This window comes from Myotis brandtii, unplaced genomic scaffold (assembly GCF_000412655.1).
Source record: "Myotis brandtii unplaced genomic scaffold, ASM41265v1 scaffold656, whole genome shotgun sequence".
Taxonomy (NCBI): domain Eukaryota; kingdom Metazoa; phylum Chordata; class Mammalia; order Chiroptera; family Vespertilionidae; genus Myotis; species Myotis brandtii.
The window spans coordinates 530,743-549,050 of record NW_005370548.1 but is presented as its reverse complement, the minus strand read 5'-3'; the positions used below and the strand labels follow the sequence as shown (position 1 = coordinate 549,050).

The 18,308-nt window shown below is 54.7% G+C and overlaps 2 protein-coding genes across 8 annotated transcripts in view; one reads left to right on the top strand and one right to left on the bottom strand.

The window, feature by feature from the left end:
- ZRANB1 (zinc finger, RAN-binding domain containing 1) overlaps nucleotides 1-9,352 on the top strand; it is a 28,392-nt gene extending 19,040 nt beyond the window's left edge. Inside the window, exons 4-9 of one of the 2 annotated variants that reach the window (XM_005880846.2) lie at nucleotides 502-573; nucleotides 1,040-1,238; nucleotides 5,413-5,533; nucleotides 6,822-6,951; nucleotides 7,051-7,280; nucleotides 8,170-9,352. In XM_005880846.2, the coding sequence (XP_005880908.1) occupies nucleotides 502-573; nucleotides 1,040-1,238; nucleotides 5,413-5,533; nucleotides 6,822-6,951; nucleotides 7,051-7,280; nucleotides 8,170-8,388 (971 nt within the window). In that variant the 3' untranslated portion in view covers nucleotides 8,389-9,352. The remainder of the gene's footprint in view (nucleotides 1-501; nucleotides 574-1,039; nucleotides 1,239-5,412; nucleotides 5,534-6,821; nucleotides 6,952-7,050; nucleotides 7,281-8,169) is intronic. The other variant, XM_014528855.1, reaches the window with a different exon arrangement.
- Nucleotides 9,353-11,163: 1,811 nt separating this feature from the next.
- Nucleotides 11,164-18,308, bottom strand: part of CTBP2 (C-terminal binding protein 2) — a 102,975-nt gene continuing 95,830 nt past the window's right edge. For all 6 annotated transcript variants that reach the window (XM_014528856.1, XM_005880841.2, XM_005880844.2 and 3 more), the window contains 8 exons: nucleotides 17,444-17,598; nucleotides 17,126-17,270; nucleotides 16,075-16,281; nucleotides 14,993-15,207; nucleotides 14,619-14,749; nucleotides 14,122-14,249; nucleotides 13,628-13,745; nucleotides 11,164-12,523 (listed from right to left, as the gene is read on the bottom strand). In XM_014528856.1, the coding sequence (XP_014384342.1) occupies nucleotides 12,343-12,523; nucleotides 13,628-13,745; nucleotides 14,122-14,249; nucleotides 14,619-14,749; nucleotides 14,993-15,207; nucleotides 16,075-16,281; nucleotides 17,126-17,270; nucleotides 17,444-17,598 (1,280 nt within the window). In that variant the 3' untranslated portion in view covers nucleotides 11,164-12,342. The remainder of the gene's footprint in view (nucleotides 12,524-13,627; nucleotides 13,746-14,121; nucleotides 14,250-14,618; nucleotides 14,750-14,992; nucleotides 15,208-16,074; nucleotides 16,282-17,125; nucleotides 17,271-17,443; nucleotides 17,599-18,308) is intronic.

Below are 18,308 nucleotides of genomic sequence, written 5' to 3'. Positions count from 1 at the left end.
TGGTAGGAGATAATAACTAAGCCTTTTTAAAAGAATATGTTTTTATTGATTTTTTTGAGAGCGAAAAGGAGAGGGAGAGAGAGAGAGAAACATCAATAATGGGAGAAAATCATTGATCGGCTGCCTCCTGCATGCTCCCTACTGGGGTTGGAGCCTACAACCTGGGCACGTGCCCTGACTGGGAATCGAACCAGCGACCTCTTGGTTCATGGGTTGCTCAACTCCTGAGCCCCACTGTGTCAGGGCTGGTTTAGTAACTTTTATAAGAGGGCTCTAAAGTCTGAAAAATTAACAGGCCTGCGCAGAGATTGAGAATGTGGCAAGAGAATAGATGAAACTTCGTGTCGTTAATTATTATTTGAATATCAGATAGCCTTATTATTTTTTGTCCTTTTATTTCATCTTTATTGAGCTGTGATTGACATAAAATGAACAGATATTTAAAGTGGCAACTAGGATGTGAGACATAGGAAGACTTCCTAAGACTCCTTTTCTTTGTAGATATTGAGGACTTGCCTCCAACAGTCCAAGAAAAGGTGTTTGATGAGGTGCTTGATAGAGATGTTCAAAAAGGTAGGCGTGGAGCAGCGTGTGTGGTGACCTCTCACCCGTTTCAGTAAACTTCGTACTTTGTTTTGTAGTAGTTTAGTGTATGGTCAACTTGTTTTATTTTTACTTTAAATTAAAAATGTAAAATCCTTAATAATGTCATATTGTGCTGTTAAAAAGGCTCATTCTCTTAGCTGTGATAGTGAACAAATAACAATGTAAAAGATGTTAAACTGGTTTTCAGCTTCTTATTCCATACTGACTTTAGAAAATTAATTGTAAAGAATTTAATTAATGAATAAATAATTTAATCTAGAGCCACAGCTGTTTGGGCTGTTCAAAAGGTTTATATTTCATCTGACAAATTTATTTAGGTGTTTATTCGTAGATTACACATACACCCACTAACACCTAGAGAATAAGCTCTTTCCTCCATCGAATCGCTCTGAAGTCGGTGTGACATGAACGTGCTGTTTCGCTCCCTCATTAGAGCTGGAGGAGGAGTCTCCGATCATAAACTGGTCCTTGGAGTTGGCTACGCGCCTGGACAGTCGGCTCTACGCCCTTTGGAACCGGACGGCGGGAGACTGCCTGCTGGACTCCGTGCTGCAAGCGACCTGGGGCATCTACGACAAGGACTCGGTGCTTCGGAAAGCCCTGCACGACAGCCTGCACGACTGTTCCCACTGGTGAGCGCCCGCCCGCCCGGGGCGGGGGCCCTGCTGGTCCGGTCCGGGTTCTGGGGACGCTCAGGAAGAAAAGCCTGGGGTTGGACACGGAGACACCGGAACATCTCGGTGGTTTCCAGACCGTTTGCTGAGCTTTAACGTAGAAATACCGGAAGGTGTAGTCGGAGCCTCCTCCACCAATACGGTCTCTGCTCATGTTTTTAAGTGGCTGTATTCACTCACCTTTAAAAGATAGTTGCCATTGTGTTGTGAGTGCTTTTTCTTCCTGAGGCGCAGGTGGTTTGAAGACCAGTTTTTTATGTTGCAGTCCGGCTCTGATAAAACAGGTTTACCCATGAGGGGTCAGACACTGGAAACGATGCCTGTTTCCGAATCAGTAGTTTGGTCTTTACATGTATTTGACTTCGGCTATTTTCTTGGTTTTGCGCATACAGTGTCATTTAGTTATAAATGAGAAAATTGAGACTGAAAGAGGCTAAATTAAACTTACCATTGTCGAAGGTAGTAAGTAGCAGGGGTCATTTAAAAATGTACTATTTTCCCTACCTCAATATCAAAATGTGCTTTTTCTCTCACACACCTACCTAACTGAATGCTGACACAGCAGTGGTCACGGCCTGCTCCAGGTGCCTTCATTGCCTTGGTCTCGTCACACACTTCCTGAGCGCGCTCTGACTGGCTCTAAGTTTGTTGTCAGTATGTAGGGTGACATGAAGCCCATGAGACTAGAAACTCCACGGGCGGTGTTGTTGTCTTTCACTGGAAGTGTCAGGGCCGTGAGTGGCCTGACAGGTAGGAAGCGTGCAGGGAGCGCGCACGGGGTGGAAGCGTCTCTGGAATCAGAAAGCAGGAGCAGCACGCTGGTTCCTGGGCCCGTCGCAGCTGAAGCGAATGCGCTGCCGTCACCACCTGCCGGCGCCGGGAAAGCCCTCGCGAGCCCACGTGGAACCCGAGGGCCGTGTCAGCTACAGAAAGCACGTCCTTCAGAAGGGATGGTTCTCACCTTACCTTCACTTCCGTCTTCGCTGTTCGATGCTCTTTGTAGCTCCGAGTTTCTGATTCATAGGTAGATTTTCTCTCTAAAGAATTTTGGACATTTTTTGTGAGGCAGGAGTATGGCAACAAATTCTTTCAGTTTTTGTCTGAGAAAGTCTTCAGTTCTTCCCTTTTGAAGGATGATTTCACAGGGACGAATTCTAGGTGGTTTTTTTTCCTCCAAACTTTAAAAATATTTCATTCCATTTCCTTCTTGTCTGCAAGGTTTCTGAGGATGAATGGGAAGTAATGAATTCTTTGCCTGTGAAGGTGGGTTCTGGGCACTGTAGTTTACAGGTCTGCCTTGGAGGTTTCGTTCAAGAACTCTTCTCTAATTTTCTGCAGTTTGAATACGATGCTGCCTCCTTAACGTTTCTCTGGCATTGTTCCTCAGTGTTTTCTTAGCCTCTTGGGTTTGTGGTCTGACATTAGTTTGGGGAAAGTCTCAGTCATTAGTGTTTCAAATATTTCTTCTGCGCCCCCCCCACCCCGTTATTTCCATGATGTTGCACAGACATCTTCTGCAGCCCACAGTTGTTTGGAATTCTCTCTCTCTCTCATTCCCATTTGCTTTCTCGTTCTTTTCCGCTTTGGAAGTTTCTGTTGTCACGCCCTCCAGCTGAGGGCGTCTCCTCAGGGGCGATCCTCCGGCAGGCCCCTGGGAGGCAGGCTTCCTCTCGCTGAGGATTGCCAGCTCTGTTGACATGCCCTCTGTCCTCCACGCTGTCTGTTCCCCTTCAGAGCCCTTGGCATATGAATCATAGTTTTAAATTTTAAAAGTAGCATTTGAAAGCATTATTCCTATGTTTGTCTAAGAATTTTACAGTTCCAGCTTTTACATTTAGTGTCTGTGATCTGTTTTGAGCTGGTTTTTATTGAAGGTGTGAGGCGGTAAAACCATTGGCGTTGCTTGTGGGTGCCTGACTGTCCCGGGTCGTTGATGGAAGAGACTCGTGTTTTCCCATTTAATTGCTCTGGCGCTTTTGTTGAAAATTATCTGACCATAAAAGTAGAGGTTGTTTCTGAACTGTTTTCTGCCTGTTGACCCGTCTGTCTGTCTGTAGCCAACATCAGACGGTCTGATGATGGGCAGCTTTGTGGCAAGTTTCAAGATCAGGAGGTACTGCTTCCCAGTCTTCTTGCTGCTCTGAGTCCTTTGGGTTTCCATAGGCATTTCAGGGTCCGTAGGGTCAGTTTCTGCTGCGTCGTCCTCGGGGACGTGGGTCGGGGTTGCCTGACGGGTGGAGCCCCGGAGCATCCTCAGGGAGACGGTGTTGAGTCAGGGACACGGAGTGGGTTTCTGAATGTGAAGCCAAACTCGTGTTGCTGTCCCACTGGTCGTCGGCCCTGGATTCAGTTTGGTTGTCTGTTCTTAACGAGCCGGTAGTTTCAGAGTCTATGTCTTTGTGGGCGTGATTATTTGACTAGCTTATTTTTTAAAGGACATATTTCTTGCACTTTCTTGTCCTACAGTCTTCTTTGAGGAGTTTTGAATACCCCATCATCATTTACTTTCTGGCAGATTTAGCGATTTCATTTATAAAATGATTCTAGGACCTAACCAATTAATTTCCAACTGTGCACATCTTTTGGTTTGTAGCAGCTTCCTATGTTTTTGATATTTCTCCTTGAACTTTTCAAAGCAGGGTATTTGTTATTGGTGCATTCAAACATACTTTTGCATTTCTTAGGTATTTTAAAAGAGGGATATCCATATTTTATTTTTAAGACACTTGACATTAAAACTTACACTCCTGGTAAAAACCCACCTTGATTACCTGGAGTAGAGAATTCTTTCTAATCAACCAAGAGTTAGAGCCTGTCACATCTGTTTCAGTCGTTTTAGAAAATCTAAGCTACAGTCACTTCCTGTTCAGAGTCCCCATGCAGCGCCTGGGAGATACCGTGATCCTGCCGCACTGAACTGCTTTGTGTGTGCACTGGAACTTTAAGCAATAGCAGCCGGAATTCACATACATACAAGAAAAGTACCTGGGTCTTTAGGACTTTACTATCAGCCCGGTGCACGAATGTGTGCACCGGTGGTGTCCCTTGGCCTGGCCTGCGGGATCAGGCCGAAACCAGCTGACATCCCCTAGGGGTCCTGGATTGTGAGAGGGTGCAGGCCAGGCCGAGGGACCCCACCGGTGCACGATCAGGGCCAGGGAGGGATGCGGGAGGTTGGCCAGCTGGGGAGGGACCGTAGGAGGGCGCCAGGGTGTATCTGGCCCATCTCGCTCAGTCCCAATCAGCAGGACCCCAGCAGCAAGCTAACCTACCAGTTGGAGCGTCTACCCCCCGTATCATTAGCATATTATGCTTTGATTGGTTGAACTGACGACCAGACATTTAGCATATTAGGCTTTTATTATATAGGATGAGAGAAAAATTGATGTGACAGGTTAAATGTCTGTCTTTACTTCAGAGGTCTTTGCTGGCTTGTTTAGTAAGACAGTGAATCACAATTTTGAGCATAATTATATTTTGTTTTGCTTAATTTTATACTTGATGTAAAGAACAGTAAATTTTGTTTTTAGTAATTCAGTCTACCAATGACCCAGTTTGATTTTCAATCTTCTTAATTTATTAGGCTGAAGTATTTAGGGGGGTATTAAATATAAAGAAGGAATTGTTTCTGTAGATAATAACAGAGAAATAATTCTGTTTAGTGCAAGAAATCTCAAGGAAGGGGCTTTGATATTCTCAGGAACACGTGGCGTTTCCAGCCTGTTGTCACAGTGACCAGGCATGGATACCCCGCACTCAGGGAGAAAGGCCTGACTGATTGGATTCAGCCTCTCAGATGATTTTTAGTGTTTTTTTTTTTGTTTTTTTGTTTTTTTTTTAATTTGTAGACCAATAGTAGACAATTGAAATGAACTGTTCTCATCTCTAATGTTGGAACTTTTGGTGAAGATTTGGTGGGTAGTGAGCCAGATTATGTCTGAGGATGTGTTAAAAGATGGCTGCTAGCAGAGTGGAAGCATTTTTAATTTGAAAAATATATTGCAAGCCAGGTAAAATGAATAAAAGGGGTAATCTTTTCACTTGAGATGCTTAAAAACTACATTAAATAAATGATTGGACATTAAACGTTCTGTTTATAGAGGCATATTTTTTCCTGTCTCGTTTTTTCTAGGTTTTACACACGGTGGAAAGATTGGGAATCATGGTATTCTCAGAGCTTTGGGTTACATTTTTCCCTGAGGGAAGAACAGTGGCAGGAAGACTGGGCCTTCATCCTCTCTCTCGCCAGCCAGGTAAAAAGCTGTGGCGCGCTGCCCGTGAGCATCGGCCATGTGGCCGAACCCCGGATGCTCCTGCGGAGTCACATGCTGTTCATTGACTCTGTGGCCATGGGCGTCCCGCTGCAGAGCGGGAGTCACAGCTTCCTCACTAAGGGGTGCAGGCTGCCCGGTGAAGTCGGACTGGGATGACTGAGCACTGCCTGTGTGTAAGCACCGTGTGTGTGTGTGTGTAAGCACCGTGTGTGTGTGTGTGTGTAAGCACCGTGTGTGTGTGTGTAAGCACCGTGTGTGTGTAAGCACTGTGTGCGTGTGTGTAAGCAGAGTGTGTGTGTAAGCACTGTGCGTGTGTGTGTAAGCACTATATGTGTATAAGCACCGCGTGTGTGTGTAAGCACTGTATGCGTGTAAGGACCGTGTGTGTGCACGTGTAAGCACTGCATGTGTGTGTAAGCAGAGTGTGTGTGTAAGCACTGTGCATGTGTGTAAGCACTGCATGTATGTGTAAGCAGTGTGTGTGTAAGTACTGCATGTGTGTGTAAGCACTGTGTTCATGTGCGTGTGTAAGCACTGTGTGCATGCGTGCTTGTGTGTGTGTAAGCACTGCGTGTGTGTTCGGATTGCTTTCATCTGTGTTTCCTCTCAGAAAGGCGGCTCCAGGCCCGTCTTCCACGCCTGCTGGTGCGCTCCCGTCCTGTGTCTGAGGGGAGACTTCACCCGGTCATGGGGCTGAGCTCTCTGGCCCTGAGGGTCAAGTCGAGATCTCGCTAAAGCCCCCAGTGAGGCTCTTCCTGTGACTGAGGCCACAGAGAAGGTGCCGTAGACAGTCATTTCCTAGCAGCGGGGAGTGGGCTGTGAGAAGTGAGTTGTAGGAGTGGCTGTTCTACCTCTGCGACGTGTGCCTCCTGAAAACGTGTTGTCAGAGCCATTGTAGGGGAAGGTGGGCCAGGGTGCGTTCACAGTGAGGGATGCTGCCGGTCAGTGTGTAGGAAGTAGCCGCGTTGTTCCCCGCGGAGGCCCTTGGGGGCCGCACTCCGTGGGAGCTGAACGGAAGGCAGTGTGAACCAGGGCCCCCGGTGTGGACCTCGTCCCTGGGTGTTAGCAGCCGGTTTGACTCGGGGGTGGGGACGGTGTGGGGTGCCTATGCCGACTGGCTGTTGGGGGACCCGGTGCTGCTTCAGCTGGACAGATTGGTTTTCAAAGAAATCGAGAGAGAGGTCGGAGGCGCCGCGTCATGCCCTACGCTTCCCAGGGTGTGGGGACCAGTGTTGCCAGAGAAATGACTTCGCTTTGCTCTGCGCAGCCTGGAGCCAGCTTGGAGCAGACACACATCTTCGTGCTCGCGCACATCCTCAGGCGCCCGATCATCGTTTACGGCGTGAAGTTCTACAAGAGCTTCCGGGGAGAAACGCTGGGGTACACTCGGTTTCAAGGTGAGCCACTGGTGAGGGGAGGGCCTTGCTCACTCGAGGAGGGCCGTGCCCGTTGCAGCCGCAACTGCGAATCGGTCTGACTCTCTCCCCTCCTCCCAGGTGTGTATTTGCCTTTGTTGTGGGAACAGAGTTTCTGTTGGAAAAGCCCAATCGCTCTGGGCTATACGCGGGGCCACTTCTCTGCTCTGGTTGCCATGGAAAACGATGGCTATGGCAGCAGAGGTGCCGGTGCCAACCTGAACACCGACGACGACGTCACCATCACCTTCCTGCCTCTGGTGGACAGCGAGCGGAAGTTACTCCACGTGCACTTCCTTTCTGCTCAGGAGGTAAGCAGCCCTGCCCTTCCTGCCACTGCCCGTGGGGACGCCGTGCCCCCACGCAGCGAGGGGCGCCCGGTGCATGGGGACCGTGGTTGTGATGGTCGCTTTCTGGATGCTGTCAGCTGCTGTGCAGGGTGTGCTGCGGGCACAGCATGGAGTGAGGACGGGAGCCCCTGCCCTTGGGCAGGATGAGGGAACCAGTCGGTGCGCGGGCGACACGGGGTTTCTGACTGAAGAAGGTGGTGAGGGAAGGCGTCACGAGGAAGTGACACCCGAGTCGGAAGCGGGAGGAGCTGGGCAGGAAGAGGGCGGCTCAGCGTGGCCTGGACTCGGGAAGCGGGGACCCCAGTGGCCAGCCTGCCCCGAGGAGGAGTCCGCTGCTCAGTGACGAGATCGCAGGGCAGTGGCGTGGGCAGGACCCCAGGCTGGAGACCTGGCAGGTCCCGGGAGAAGGTGGTGTGGACAGGCCGGAGGTGGGGAGAGCATGCGGAAGCACACGGGGAAACCGCAGGCTTACAGAAGCATTGCGTTTACTTCACATGCTAGTAAGTATAAAGCTTGTAGCGACATTAGGAAGGGACTCAGAGCATCGTTTTTGCAGCGTCCGCCTGTACGCAACGCGCTGAGTGACTTGCCTCGTGTTTGAAGCCGTGGCTCCTTAGCCTGTTCTTTGCCAGGATTAGTTATCAGACAGCCTTTGCTAGTACGTCAGGTCCCTCGCGGTTTCTGCGAACTTCCCTGTTGATGTCTTTTCTGTTTGGCCCCAGGAGGCTGGGTTTTATAAAACTGGTGCGAGGTTGAAACCCTGTGAAGACAGGGAGTTGCTTTGGCCTTTAGGTTGGGAACCCGCGGAGTCTGACCTCACATTGCTTCCCTTCCTCCCATCGCTCTGCAGCTGGGCAACGAGGAGCAGCAGGAGAGGCTGCTGCGCGAGTGGCTGGACTGCTGCGTGACCGAGGGGGGCGTGCTGGTCGCCATGCAGAAAAGCTCTCGGCGGCGCAGCCACCCCCTGGTCACGCACATGGTCGAGAAGTGGCTGGACCGCTACCGGCAGATCCGGCCTTGCACATCCCTGTCTGATGGAGAGGAAGACGAAGACGACGAGGACGAATGAACAGAGCAGAGCGGGAGACCAAGGTATCGGCTCTGTGACCCCAGGGAGTGTGGTGCTCCAGGCAGAGGCATGGCATGGGCCCGAGCGACCGCAGGACCTGCCTGGAGGGCTGATCCACACCCAACGGCCGTGGCGTCTGCCGAGCGAGGACAGAACTTGGTTTGGACTCCAGTTTGTAAAAACCAATTCATTCAGACAGAACTCTTCCTTTCCAGGCGTCAATCTGTCTCTAAATGTCACGCATGTGGTTGTGTAAGAACTTGTGTAATAGGAGCAGTTGTACCAGCATCTCCATGTCCCTGAGGAGTGTTCAGCACGGGCACCTCCAGAGGCACAGGCACATGGCTTTGTTCCTTTGAGATGTTTTTTAAAACTAGAACCTGGCATCCTCTTTCCATCGTAAAAGATCCATTCACATCGAGTCTCAATCGAGCTCCTTAGAGATTACAAACTTTTTGTACAAATTGTCCACAGCAAAACATAAAAATAAAACAAACTTATTTTATTAATAATTTAGTTCCTGTTGTGCCCAATAAAATCAAATCTTTAAGGAACAAACTACAAGGAAAGTAAGAATTTTTTATTGAATGAACTTCATCTAGACGTTGTTCCCTTGTTTTGGTTTCTCTCACTCCGTGTGCTGTTAGTTTGTTCCTGTTGTTGCTGACATGCCCCTTTCAGTATTCGGTATTTATTTGTTTGGAAGCGCGCCCTTACAATGCGGGCGCTTCTGCCAGACGCCAGGCAGCATCTCCGGGAGCGGCTTTTCCTGGACGCAGGCAGGGGCGCGCTCGCGCCTGCCCACTGGACGCGGTGGACAGCGTGTGCTCCAGCCCCCGTGGAGGCTCGGGTCCTGGTGTCTTGTACCCTTAGCTCTGCTTTAAGCACATTGTGTTAGAAGGCATGCCTTTGCTTGGGCTACTTGGGAATAGCAGTTCAGTACAGAATAAAGATTTAAAATGCAGTAAGGCGGTCAGTGCATTGTCTTAATGAATTTCGCAGTGAGCAGTCCGAGTCTGTGAATGTTGGTTACTTGTGGCCATTCTTATTTAAAGTTAAAACTATCATCTCAGGTAAGGACTTTCTATAAGTGTTCTGTGACCACTTCAGGTCTCCCACCCATTCAGACGGTCAGGGTCTCGGACCCTCTCAGGCACAGACTTAGTGTCCTGACCAGTAGACGGTCGATGCGGCAGAGAATTCAGAAAGCAGCACCACAGCCCACACACGTTTTCCTTCCTTTTGATGAAAAGGCTGTGAAAACATTGGAATTTTTGCTTATTTCCCCGAGTTCTGGTTAGGATGGCATTGGGCGTGCGCGAGCTTGAACACTAAAGCCAGGCGCATGCCCAGGGCTGGCTGGTGTGATTGGTGATTCAGCTCTCTCCCCCTCTGTGCCCAGGACCAAAGGACCCCTTGCTGCACGCAGCGTGACTCCATAGAAACGAATTCCGATACGTTACAGGAAAGGTGAACGTGCTGTTCTAAGCGGGTAAACTTTATTACAAACTGACTTTTTGTGGTTGGTTTTCATTTTGGTAATTTTTTTAGCAGCTGACACTCTACTTAGTGCCAGCATCTCCATAAACGCCCCCCATGAGCACGACTTTATGGGCAGAGACCCTGGTGCAGCTGCTGTACGCAAACTGCCCTCCCAACCGCAGGAGCCAAAGCGATGCCTGAGGTTAAAGCATCTGGTCATCATGGCCTCCCCGCAGCCGCACTGCCCAGAGGGTCCCAGCCCAGGAGCGTGTCTGGTCTGCGGGGGTTGCTTCCCGAGGAGCCCGTCACCTCCACGCTCAGCACAGCCTCTTCCCTGTGGGAAGGGACTATAGGTTCCAGGGCCCTGGGCTCCCCGTGGCCTCCCAGCAGGTGGCCTGGAAAGGCCAGCATTTGGGGGGATCAATGCCACGTTCAGCTCTTGAACTATTCAACAGCCATATTTGTTTTCCTGAGAATGTGTTGCCCTTCCCCGAAGTCTGTGTGGCCGGGCCCACTGTATGTGCGTGTCTGTTGGTTGACTGGACAGTCAGACCTTGACTCTGGCCTTTTCTAGGGAGGATACGGGGAGCGGTTTCTGGTCTAATGAACACCCAGGCGCACGTGGCACGGACCTGCCTTTTTGGGTGACTTGGGCTCATTGTGCCCCGGCCCGATCTGTGCAGGGAGTTCTGCCGGCCCCAGGCGGCCGGGCTCGCTCTGCCCTGCCACCTGCACTGCCTGCCTCTGACCAGTGGTCCCGGAGGACTGTGCTGCCGCTCCTGGACCCCCATCCCCGTGAGGTGGTTTCAACGTGACTGACCACAGAGGCTGGCGCTGGGGCTGCACCTGAAAACCAGCCAGGAGGCGGATGCTTCTTACAGGGGAAGGGAGGGTGAGGAAGGGGCTCCAGGAGTGTGGGGCCTGGAAGCGGGGGCGCTTGCAGATGCACTAGCACAAGGGCAGTGACTACGCTGTTAACAGAAGGACTGGCTGATGTTAACCACTCTGCAACGTTTCTTTGTAAATATCGTGAGAACAGAATCTTGAGATTCACCTTCCTTCCTGCATCAGGTGATTGTGCTTTTGGGTAAATTAAAAATCAAAACTCTCCAACTTGACCAGTGTTGTTTCTTGATTTGACTTAGTTCTCACCCACTGTTTCCTCTGACTGACACCGAGGGACTGCTGTGGGGTTTTGCTTTTTCAAGTAAACGCTCACACGCGGCCATTGTCAGGCAGGTCGAAGGTCCTGGGACATCTCAGCAGAGAAAGTGTGCACTGGTGAGATGCACGTGGATTTCAGAACTGAAATTCTTATTTTTATTGAAAACTGCACCGAACGCTAAATGTCCACCTTTACAATAAACAAATACAGTAACGGTAACTCACACTAAAACAAAACATTTCTGATAGCCATTATTTTTCTGTTTGGGACAGTTTTAAAGGTTTTTGTCACAAAAACAGGAATGTACCTATACAAAGGCTCAAAATAGGCCATCTTTTAAACAAAAAGGCAATGATTCACAAAAGACTATGAATATAACATGTAACTAGTTGATACAAATCTAATAGGATTTGTTAAAATCAGTCACATCTAATAACACACCTGAAGTGTTCTTGTATAAAATATTACGTGAAGAAAAGAAGATTTTATCAATGTCTAAAAAAGTGGGTTTGTTCATAGACAATCTGACAAGTTACCATAAAAAGTGTTTCCTGAGACATAAGGAAATGCAACATTATTCTTCTTGAACCCTTTCAGTTCAAGACTTTCCACTCAATAAAATAGCTGAGGATCTGAACTGAGAAAATATATTTGAGTACAAACAGCTTGTGAAACTTAATACTTTTTTTTTTTTTTTTTTTTTGCATCATTAGAGGGTATTACTGAACTCACAACTGCTCACCCACTCAGTATGCAGTTCGGGCGGAAGATTTCTGTCCAGGAGTGACTGTCTTCCGTCCGTGCTTGCAGCGAGCTGTCTGACCCAGGCCAACAGTTTCTCCTGGTTTCGTAGTAACGAAATCTTCCTATTAGCAAAGAGGTGGCCAGCCCCGAGGACCGAAGGGAGAGTCACAGGACGGGGACTGTCTCTTAATAGTTTTTATTTTGACGTTTGGAACTCCTGACGCAACACTCTCTACAGCCAGGTGTCCAGGACCTGCTGTGCCCCAGGGGCTGATAAAGGAAAAAGATCTATTCTTTGTGATTTGATGCACAGATGAAGAACTTAACACACAATAACAGAAGTTGGTCGTTAATCACGTCCTAGTCTCTCCGGGCCCCCCTCCGTGAGTAGAAGGCATCTTCCGTTTCCCACGTCTCGGCTTCTCGCTCTTGTGGTTTTAACACTGATGTCAATGGTGCGGAGGCCCAGAACCAGTTACAAAGCCGTCACGTTCCTCTCCTCTGAGCTCTTCTGTGTCCACTGTCTCTTGGTCCCAGGTTTCTCTGACCTTTGTCCTCCTCTGCTATTGCTCGTTGGGGTGCTCTCGATTGTCCCCGTGTTTCGTGGGCTGGTTGGGAGAGGGCGCTTGGGAAGGGTGTGCCACCGTGGGCAGGTTGTGCGTCACGGGGATGCCTCCGGGGATGATCCCTTCCATGGCAGCAGGAAGCCCCCCCGGGGCCACGCCCACGATGCCTGGCGGGTATCTAAGGCGCACAGAGAAGGGCAGGTAAGTCCAGGGCAGGAAATGGTCTTTTATAATCTGTCTGCCTTCCTATCCCCAAAGCAAGGAGGAAGCCGTGTGAAAGCTAAAACACTGACGTAAGTCACGAACAACAAAGCCTCTTTTCTCTGATCAAAACACGGGGCTGCTTCTGTTGCTCTCAGACGCCAGGAATACCCCCAGCTCTGCCCACACGCGGGAACCTGCACAAGATGTGATCCCCAGCAGAGTGGAGGCCTCGCCAACTAGATGTGGCCCCTGGGCTGCGGGTGTGTGACGGGCAGAGAGCGGGCCTGTGTTGGCAGCAGCGTCGTGTGAGGACCCGGGGCATTTAGCCTCCAGAACAGGCGCAGGGTTCATGCGCACAGTGAGCCCAGTGTCATACTTGGAGGCAGCCATTTAGAACAGTGGTCGCCAACCGGTGGTCCGTGAGGTCTGAAAGGCTGGCGACGCGGATTTAGAATTGTTCTGGCACCAGCTCCTTTACGCTGGTTTTCTCTCTGCCGGAGCCACTCCCTCCCTGGCCAGGGCTTTTCAGTGCTGACTCGAGGAGAACTTCGAGGGCGGAGGACTCTGGCCCGGGGCCTGTGAGCCCTGGAGCTCAGCTGTGCTCCCGGGGGCCAAGGTCTGTGTCAAGGAGGGACGGGGCCACGGCTGCTTACTCCGCCGAGACCCCCACGCACAGGGCACAGGGCAGGCCAGGACCGTGTGTCCCATGTCCTCCTGGGGCTAAGGCTGCAGCGCCTCCTGTATGGGGAGGACTTACTCCCTGGAACCAGCTGTTGGGGAGGAGGGGGGGAGTCTGGGAAGCCCCTGCCTGTGTCCCTGCATTGACTTCAGTCTCTGTGGACCCCCCTCTCCCTGGTCTTCGGCCAGAAAAGCGAAGTCACCAACAAGCCCAGTCCTTCCCCCGGAAACCTGGCTGTGAAGGGGCTTCGGAATAAAGGGGGCTCCCTGCACAGTGCTCAGACCCCGAGGCCTGGGAAGAGTGGGGGGCAGAGGGTGGGATTCCCCCAAGGGAGGAGGAGGAGCTCCTGCAGCCCAGGGGGGGTGCGCTGCCCGTGTCGCGTCCCTCCTGCAGCCTCACCTGTAAGTGGCACCATTGAGCTCTGGGTGAATTGCTTGCTGGTCTATTACTGACCAAGGAGCTGTTGTAACAAAGAGTTCCTTGTTCACACAGTTCCTTAAGCTCTCGGGGATGCGACCTGGAACGAGACGGTTACATGCTTCCTGGGGGGCACCGGGATTTAGTATCAGACTCAGTAGCGGCTCCGGGGGAAGAGCCCGCGTGGTTTGTGCTGACAGAGAATCTACTCCAGGGGAGGGACCCTCCGGAGCCCTGAGCTCTCCAGCCCGGCGGCAGCCAGGACAGAGAGGAGGCCTGCTCCCTCGGGGGAGGGCCCCGCCCGGGGTGCACCGGCTACGGTGGCCTGAGAGGGATCGGTTTCCTCTGAGTTCGTTGGGGACGTGCACAACCCACTCAAAACTCAACCAGCCTGAAAGCTGATATCTGCCCACAGCAGACCCCGTGACCCCTCCCCTCCGCGCGTGTGACGGGACGAGCGGCTGCGCAGGGCTCACCTGTGATTGCGCGGCGGATCTCCGTGGCGGCGGCCTCCCGCATCTCCAGTGAGGCCTGTTCACTGTACCAGGCCGTGTGGGGCGTGCAGATGAGATTCGGCGCATCTTTCAAGGGCCCCTGAGCAAAGCTGGAGGAAGGTACAGAGCACGGCCCTGAGGAGCTGGCCGCACACCCGGGCCTGCTCACCCCTGGGGCAGGGCCAGGGCCAGGGCCAGGGCCAGGGAGGCTGGCACGGCTGCGCTGGGACCCCAGGGCGAGGCCCGGAGGTCGGCCTGAGAGCCGCGTCTGCAGACAAGCAAACCACCCATTTCCCTGCCTCGTCCTTGGCCGATTCCCTTTGGGGACCTTCTGGCGCCTTTCCAGTCCGCGAGGACGCACTACAGCCCTCGAAGGTGCCTGTAAAGGGCGTCTGCTTTCCTACCCGGGGCCTGTCTTCTGGGAAAGTGCCCCCAAGTGTGGGGCCGGGTGGACTCAGAACTCCGGCGGCCAGACCCACCTGAAAGGCTCCGACTCATGCACGTCGAGGGCTGCTCCTCGTATCCTGCCTTCCTTGAGGGCCTGCGCCAAGGCCTTCTCGTCCACCAGCCCGCCGCGGGCCGCGTTCACCAGGAAGGCCCCCTGCCTCATCTGTGGGGCAGGAAGGGCGTTAGCGGGGGCGGAGGCAGCAGGAGGCCGAGTGTGGAGCCTCGTGTCCGCGTCCGCTGACCCTGCGAGGGACTCCAGCGGGAAGCCTGGCTCTGTCTGTCGTGTTGGAGGCTGCCCCACCCCACGGGGGCCTCACTGCTGTGCCTCGGGGACTTCCCTGCTCCGGGGCCCATGGCCCAGGCCCTCCCCTTTGGCTGCGACGAGCCGGGCCGCGGGCGCCCGCACCTGCTTGATGGTGAAGTCGTTGACGAGGTGGTGGTTGTGCTCGTTGAGGTTGCAGTGCAGGGACACGCAGTCGCTCTGATACAGCAGGTCCTGCAGGGTGTAGACCCTCTGCACGCCCAGGGACCGCTCGATCCCGTCCTGCAAGTAGGGGTCGTAGAAGATGACGCTGAAGCCAAAGGCCTTGGCTCGAACGGCGACCGCCTGCCCCGTGCGACCTGCGCAGAGAGAGAGCGTCCAGGTGAGCGAGGCTGGCCCCTCCTGAAAGCACGGGACTGGCCTCCATGTACGGAAAGGGTTTTCAGGAAACGGGTGGCAAAGGCGCAGCCAAAGAGTGACCCCCAGCAAGACTCGCGTGCTGTGCTGGCCAGGGCCTGCCCAGGCCCCATGGAGGCTGAGAGCGAGGCAGCTCTCCTAAGAGCCACTCGCAGAGCACTGGACCTGGCGCGCCAGCAGAGGGCGCTGCGGCTCAGCCACCTGCCTCCCAGGCTAGGTGGCCTGTCCACTCTGAGTGGTCACCCCAGACCCAGAGCTGAACGGTGTACAGGCTCCTCCTACCTCACTCAGCTGTCCCCTAGGCCACCCCCGAGGCCTGGCCCTCAGTGACCAGGAAACAGCCTGAGGGAAGGCTGCGTGCAGCGGGAGCCTTCTGTAGCCAGGCCTCGAAGGCGCTCACCTGCTCGCGTGCGTCACTCCCTCCCAGCTGACAGACCAGGGACCAGGCAGAGGGCAAGTCAACCCTCAAGGTCACGGAGCCCCTCCCAAATGCTACGTGGCCATTAGCCAAGCCCTCCCTGGGCCAGCAGCCGTGTCACCCTGGACAACCGCTGACCCCGGCAAGAGCTCTCCAAGCTGGTGACCTGACCACCTTCTGACTCAGAGGCCTCCCAGCCCCGGGCTCCACTCAGCCAGCAGACCCTGTTCGAGCCCCACTGAGCACCTCTGCCCCCAGGGCAACTGGCAGGCACAGCACCTTCCTGCTGCCCAGCCCCCGAGAACGCCCCCCCCACCCCCCCAGCGGACAGCAAACTCCAGTCACGGGACACAGGGACCCTCACCTCCCAGGAAAGGGCAGCTGCACGTACCAAAGCCGATGAGGCCCAGCGTCTCCCCGCGGATGCGGGCTGCTCCCGAGGCGACCTCCCGGATCTGCTCCACGCTCTGCACCCGCGTGCCTTCCCGCAGCGCCTGGTACAGCCACGTGTTCCTCCGGTACAGGTTGAGGATGTGGCAGAGGGTGGAGTCGGCCGTCTCCTCCACAGCCGCTGACGGGATGTTGCACACCGCGATCCCTAGAAAGGAGGCGGGGCCAGGGGTGAGCACCGCCCCCCTCCTGCTGCCCCCCATCAGAGGTGGGAGATGGGCGGGGCCAGGGCTGGGGGCCCAGAGGCCAGTGAAGCAGCTTCTGAGGGCACAGCTGCCCGGCAGCATGGAGGCCTCGCTCACAGGGCCCTCTCAGTGCCACATTGGGGACCACAGGCAGGACCCCCAGGGCTGTGGGCCAGGCTTCTTCTCAAGCTGAGGGTGGGGGCAGTGCCAGGGCAGCTATGGCTGCAAGGGGTAGGACAGTGGACCATTCTTTCTACCACCCAGGGGGGCAGGCAGCTCAGTGCCAGGCACCAATGAGTACACGGGACAGAGGTCACCGAGACCTAGGCTGACAGGCCCTGCCTCGTGGCCTCCTTAGAGGGACCGAGCGCCGAGAGTGGGCCGGACGAGAAGGCAGGGCCCCGCTGCTGCCTGGGGCGATGGGCCGCTGTCCTGCGGGGACTGCTCAAGGGCAGTGGGAAGGTTGTGCTGCAGCTCAGCCCCCGCCCAGGGATGGGCTGCACCCTGGGGGGTGAGAGAACCAGGACCCTGCTCAGCCTTCTCATCCAAACTCTGAAATGTAGCTCCTGGGCCCGGCGCCTGCAGGGAGCAGAGACCGAGGCCGAGGGCACCGCTGGCATCACCAGGACCCCCCGCCGACGGCCACGCACCTTCCTCCAGAAATGCCAGTCCTCCTCACCCTCTGCAGGCGGAACTTTCCAGGCTGGGGTGCAGCCCACCTCCAGGGGATTCTCCAAAGGCCAGAGCCCCACACAGCAGCCGCTGCCCTGGGTTCAGCGCTGACCCACCCTCTGGCTGCACACTCACCCAGCTCGCCGGCCGCCTTGATGTCGACATTGTCGTAGCCGCTCCCTATCCGCACGATCACCCTCAGCGCCTTGAACTTCTCCAGGTCCTCCCGGGTGAGGGTGATGGTGTGGTACATCATGGCGCCCACGGCTTCGTTCAGCACCTGCCGGGGGAGCAGAGCTGCAGGCCCATGTCCCCAGCGCCCAGCAGGGGGAGCACAAGGTCTGGGGACAGCTCCCCTGACGAGGGGGCCTGCTGGTGACTGACCACACGGGGGTTGGGGGGGGGGGGGGGAGGGACCAGCCAGGGAGACCGAGGGTGGACCCGGGGACCCACCTTCTCGTGGATCTCCTGCGTGGACTGCGCGTCACAGAAGGCCACGGTGGCCAGGTCCTTCAGGATGGGCATCTCCACGGTGCAGTCGCGGCCGTCCAGCAGCGCCACCAGGGGCCGGGGGTGCAGGGGGCCGTTCATGATCTGGGGGCGGATACCTGCGAGGAATGGCAGGGCTTGGTGGGCAGATGAAGTGGCCCGTCCCACTCCATGGGCAACGTGGTGAGTGCCCCGGCGCCTCCACCCCATCCTCAACCTGTGGGGTCTGCAGGGCTCCCACCGCCACCACAGCCACCTCCGTAGCCCTAACCCTTCCCCTGGGCTGACCGCGCGAAGCTGGGGCTCCCTCCTGCCCTGGCCCCGAGGACCACAGGTCACTGCAGAGCCCACGGGCGGTGCTGGGAGGCTGAGGAGACTGGGCTTCAACTGGAGCAGGCAGGATGCGGCCTGCTGGGCCTGTGACCACCTCACTGAGCTGGCAGGAGCCACGTGGAACTCACACCATCGCCTGGTGGAACTCGGGCCAAGGAACCTGGTCAAGGACACGCACATCTCCGTGGTCCCGCCTCGCACCCACCGGGCTCATCACCACACACTAAGCAGCTGGGCCCCGAGGTGCCCGCACGTCAGGCACAGTGGCCTCTGCCCTGGACAGAGCCCCAGGCACAGAGGCAGCCTGTGGACAGCGGCTGAATCCGGAGCAGAGAGAAGGCCTTTGTCCTGGCCTCTGAGGAAGGGGTGGGGAGGGGCTGGGGCACAGGCACCCCTGGGCGGCTCTCGTCCATCCTGGGCCGGGCTCTCAAGCAGTCACGGTCGGTCCCCGCCCGGGAGCAGCAGGTGAACACCAACTGCCTCCCAGGACCCGGAT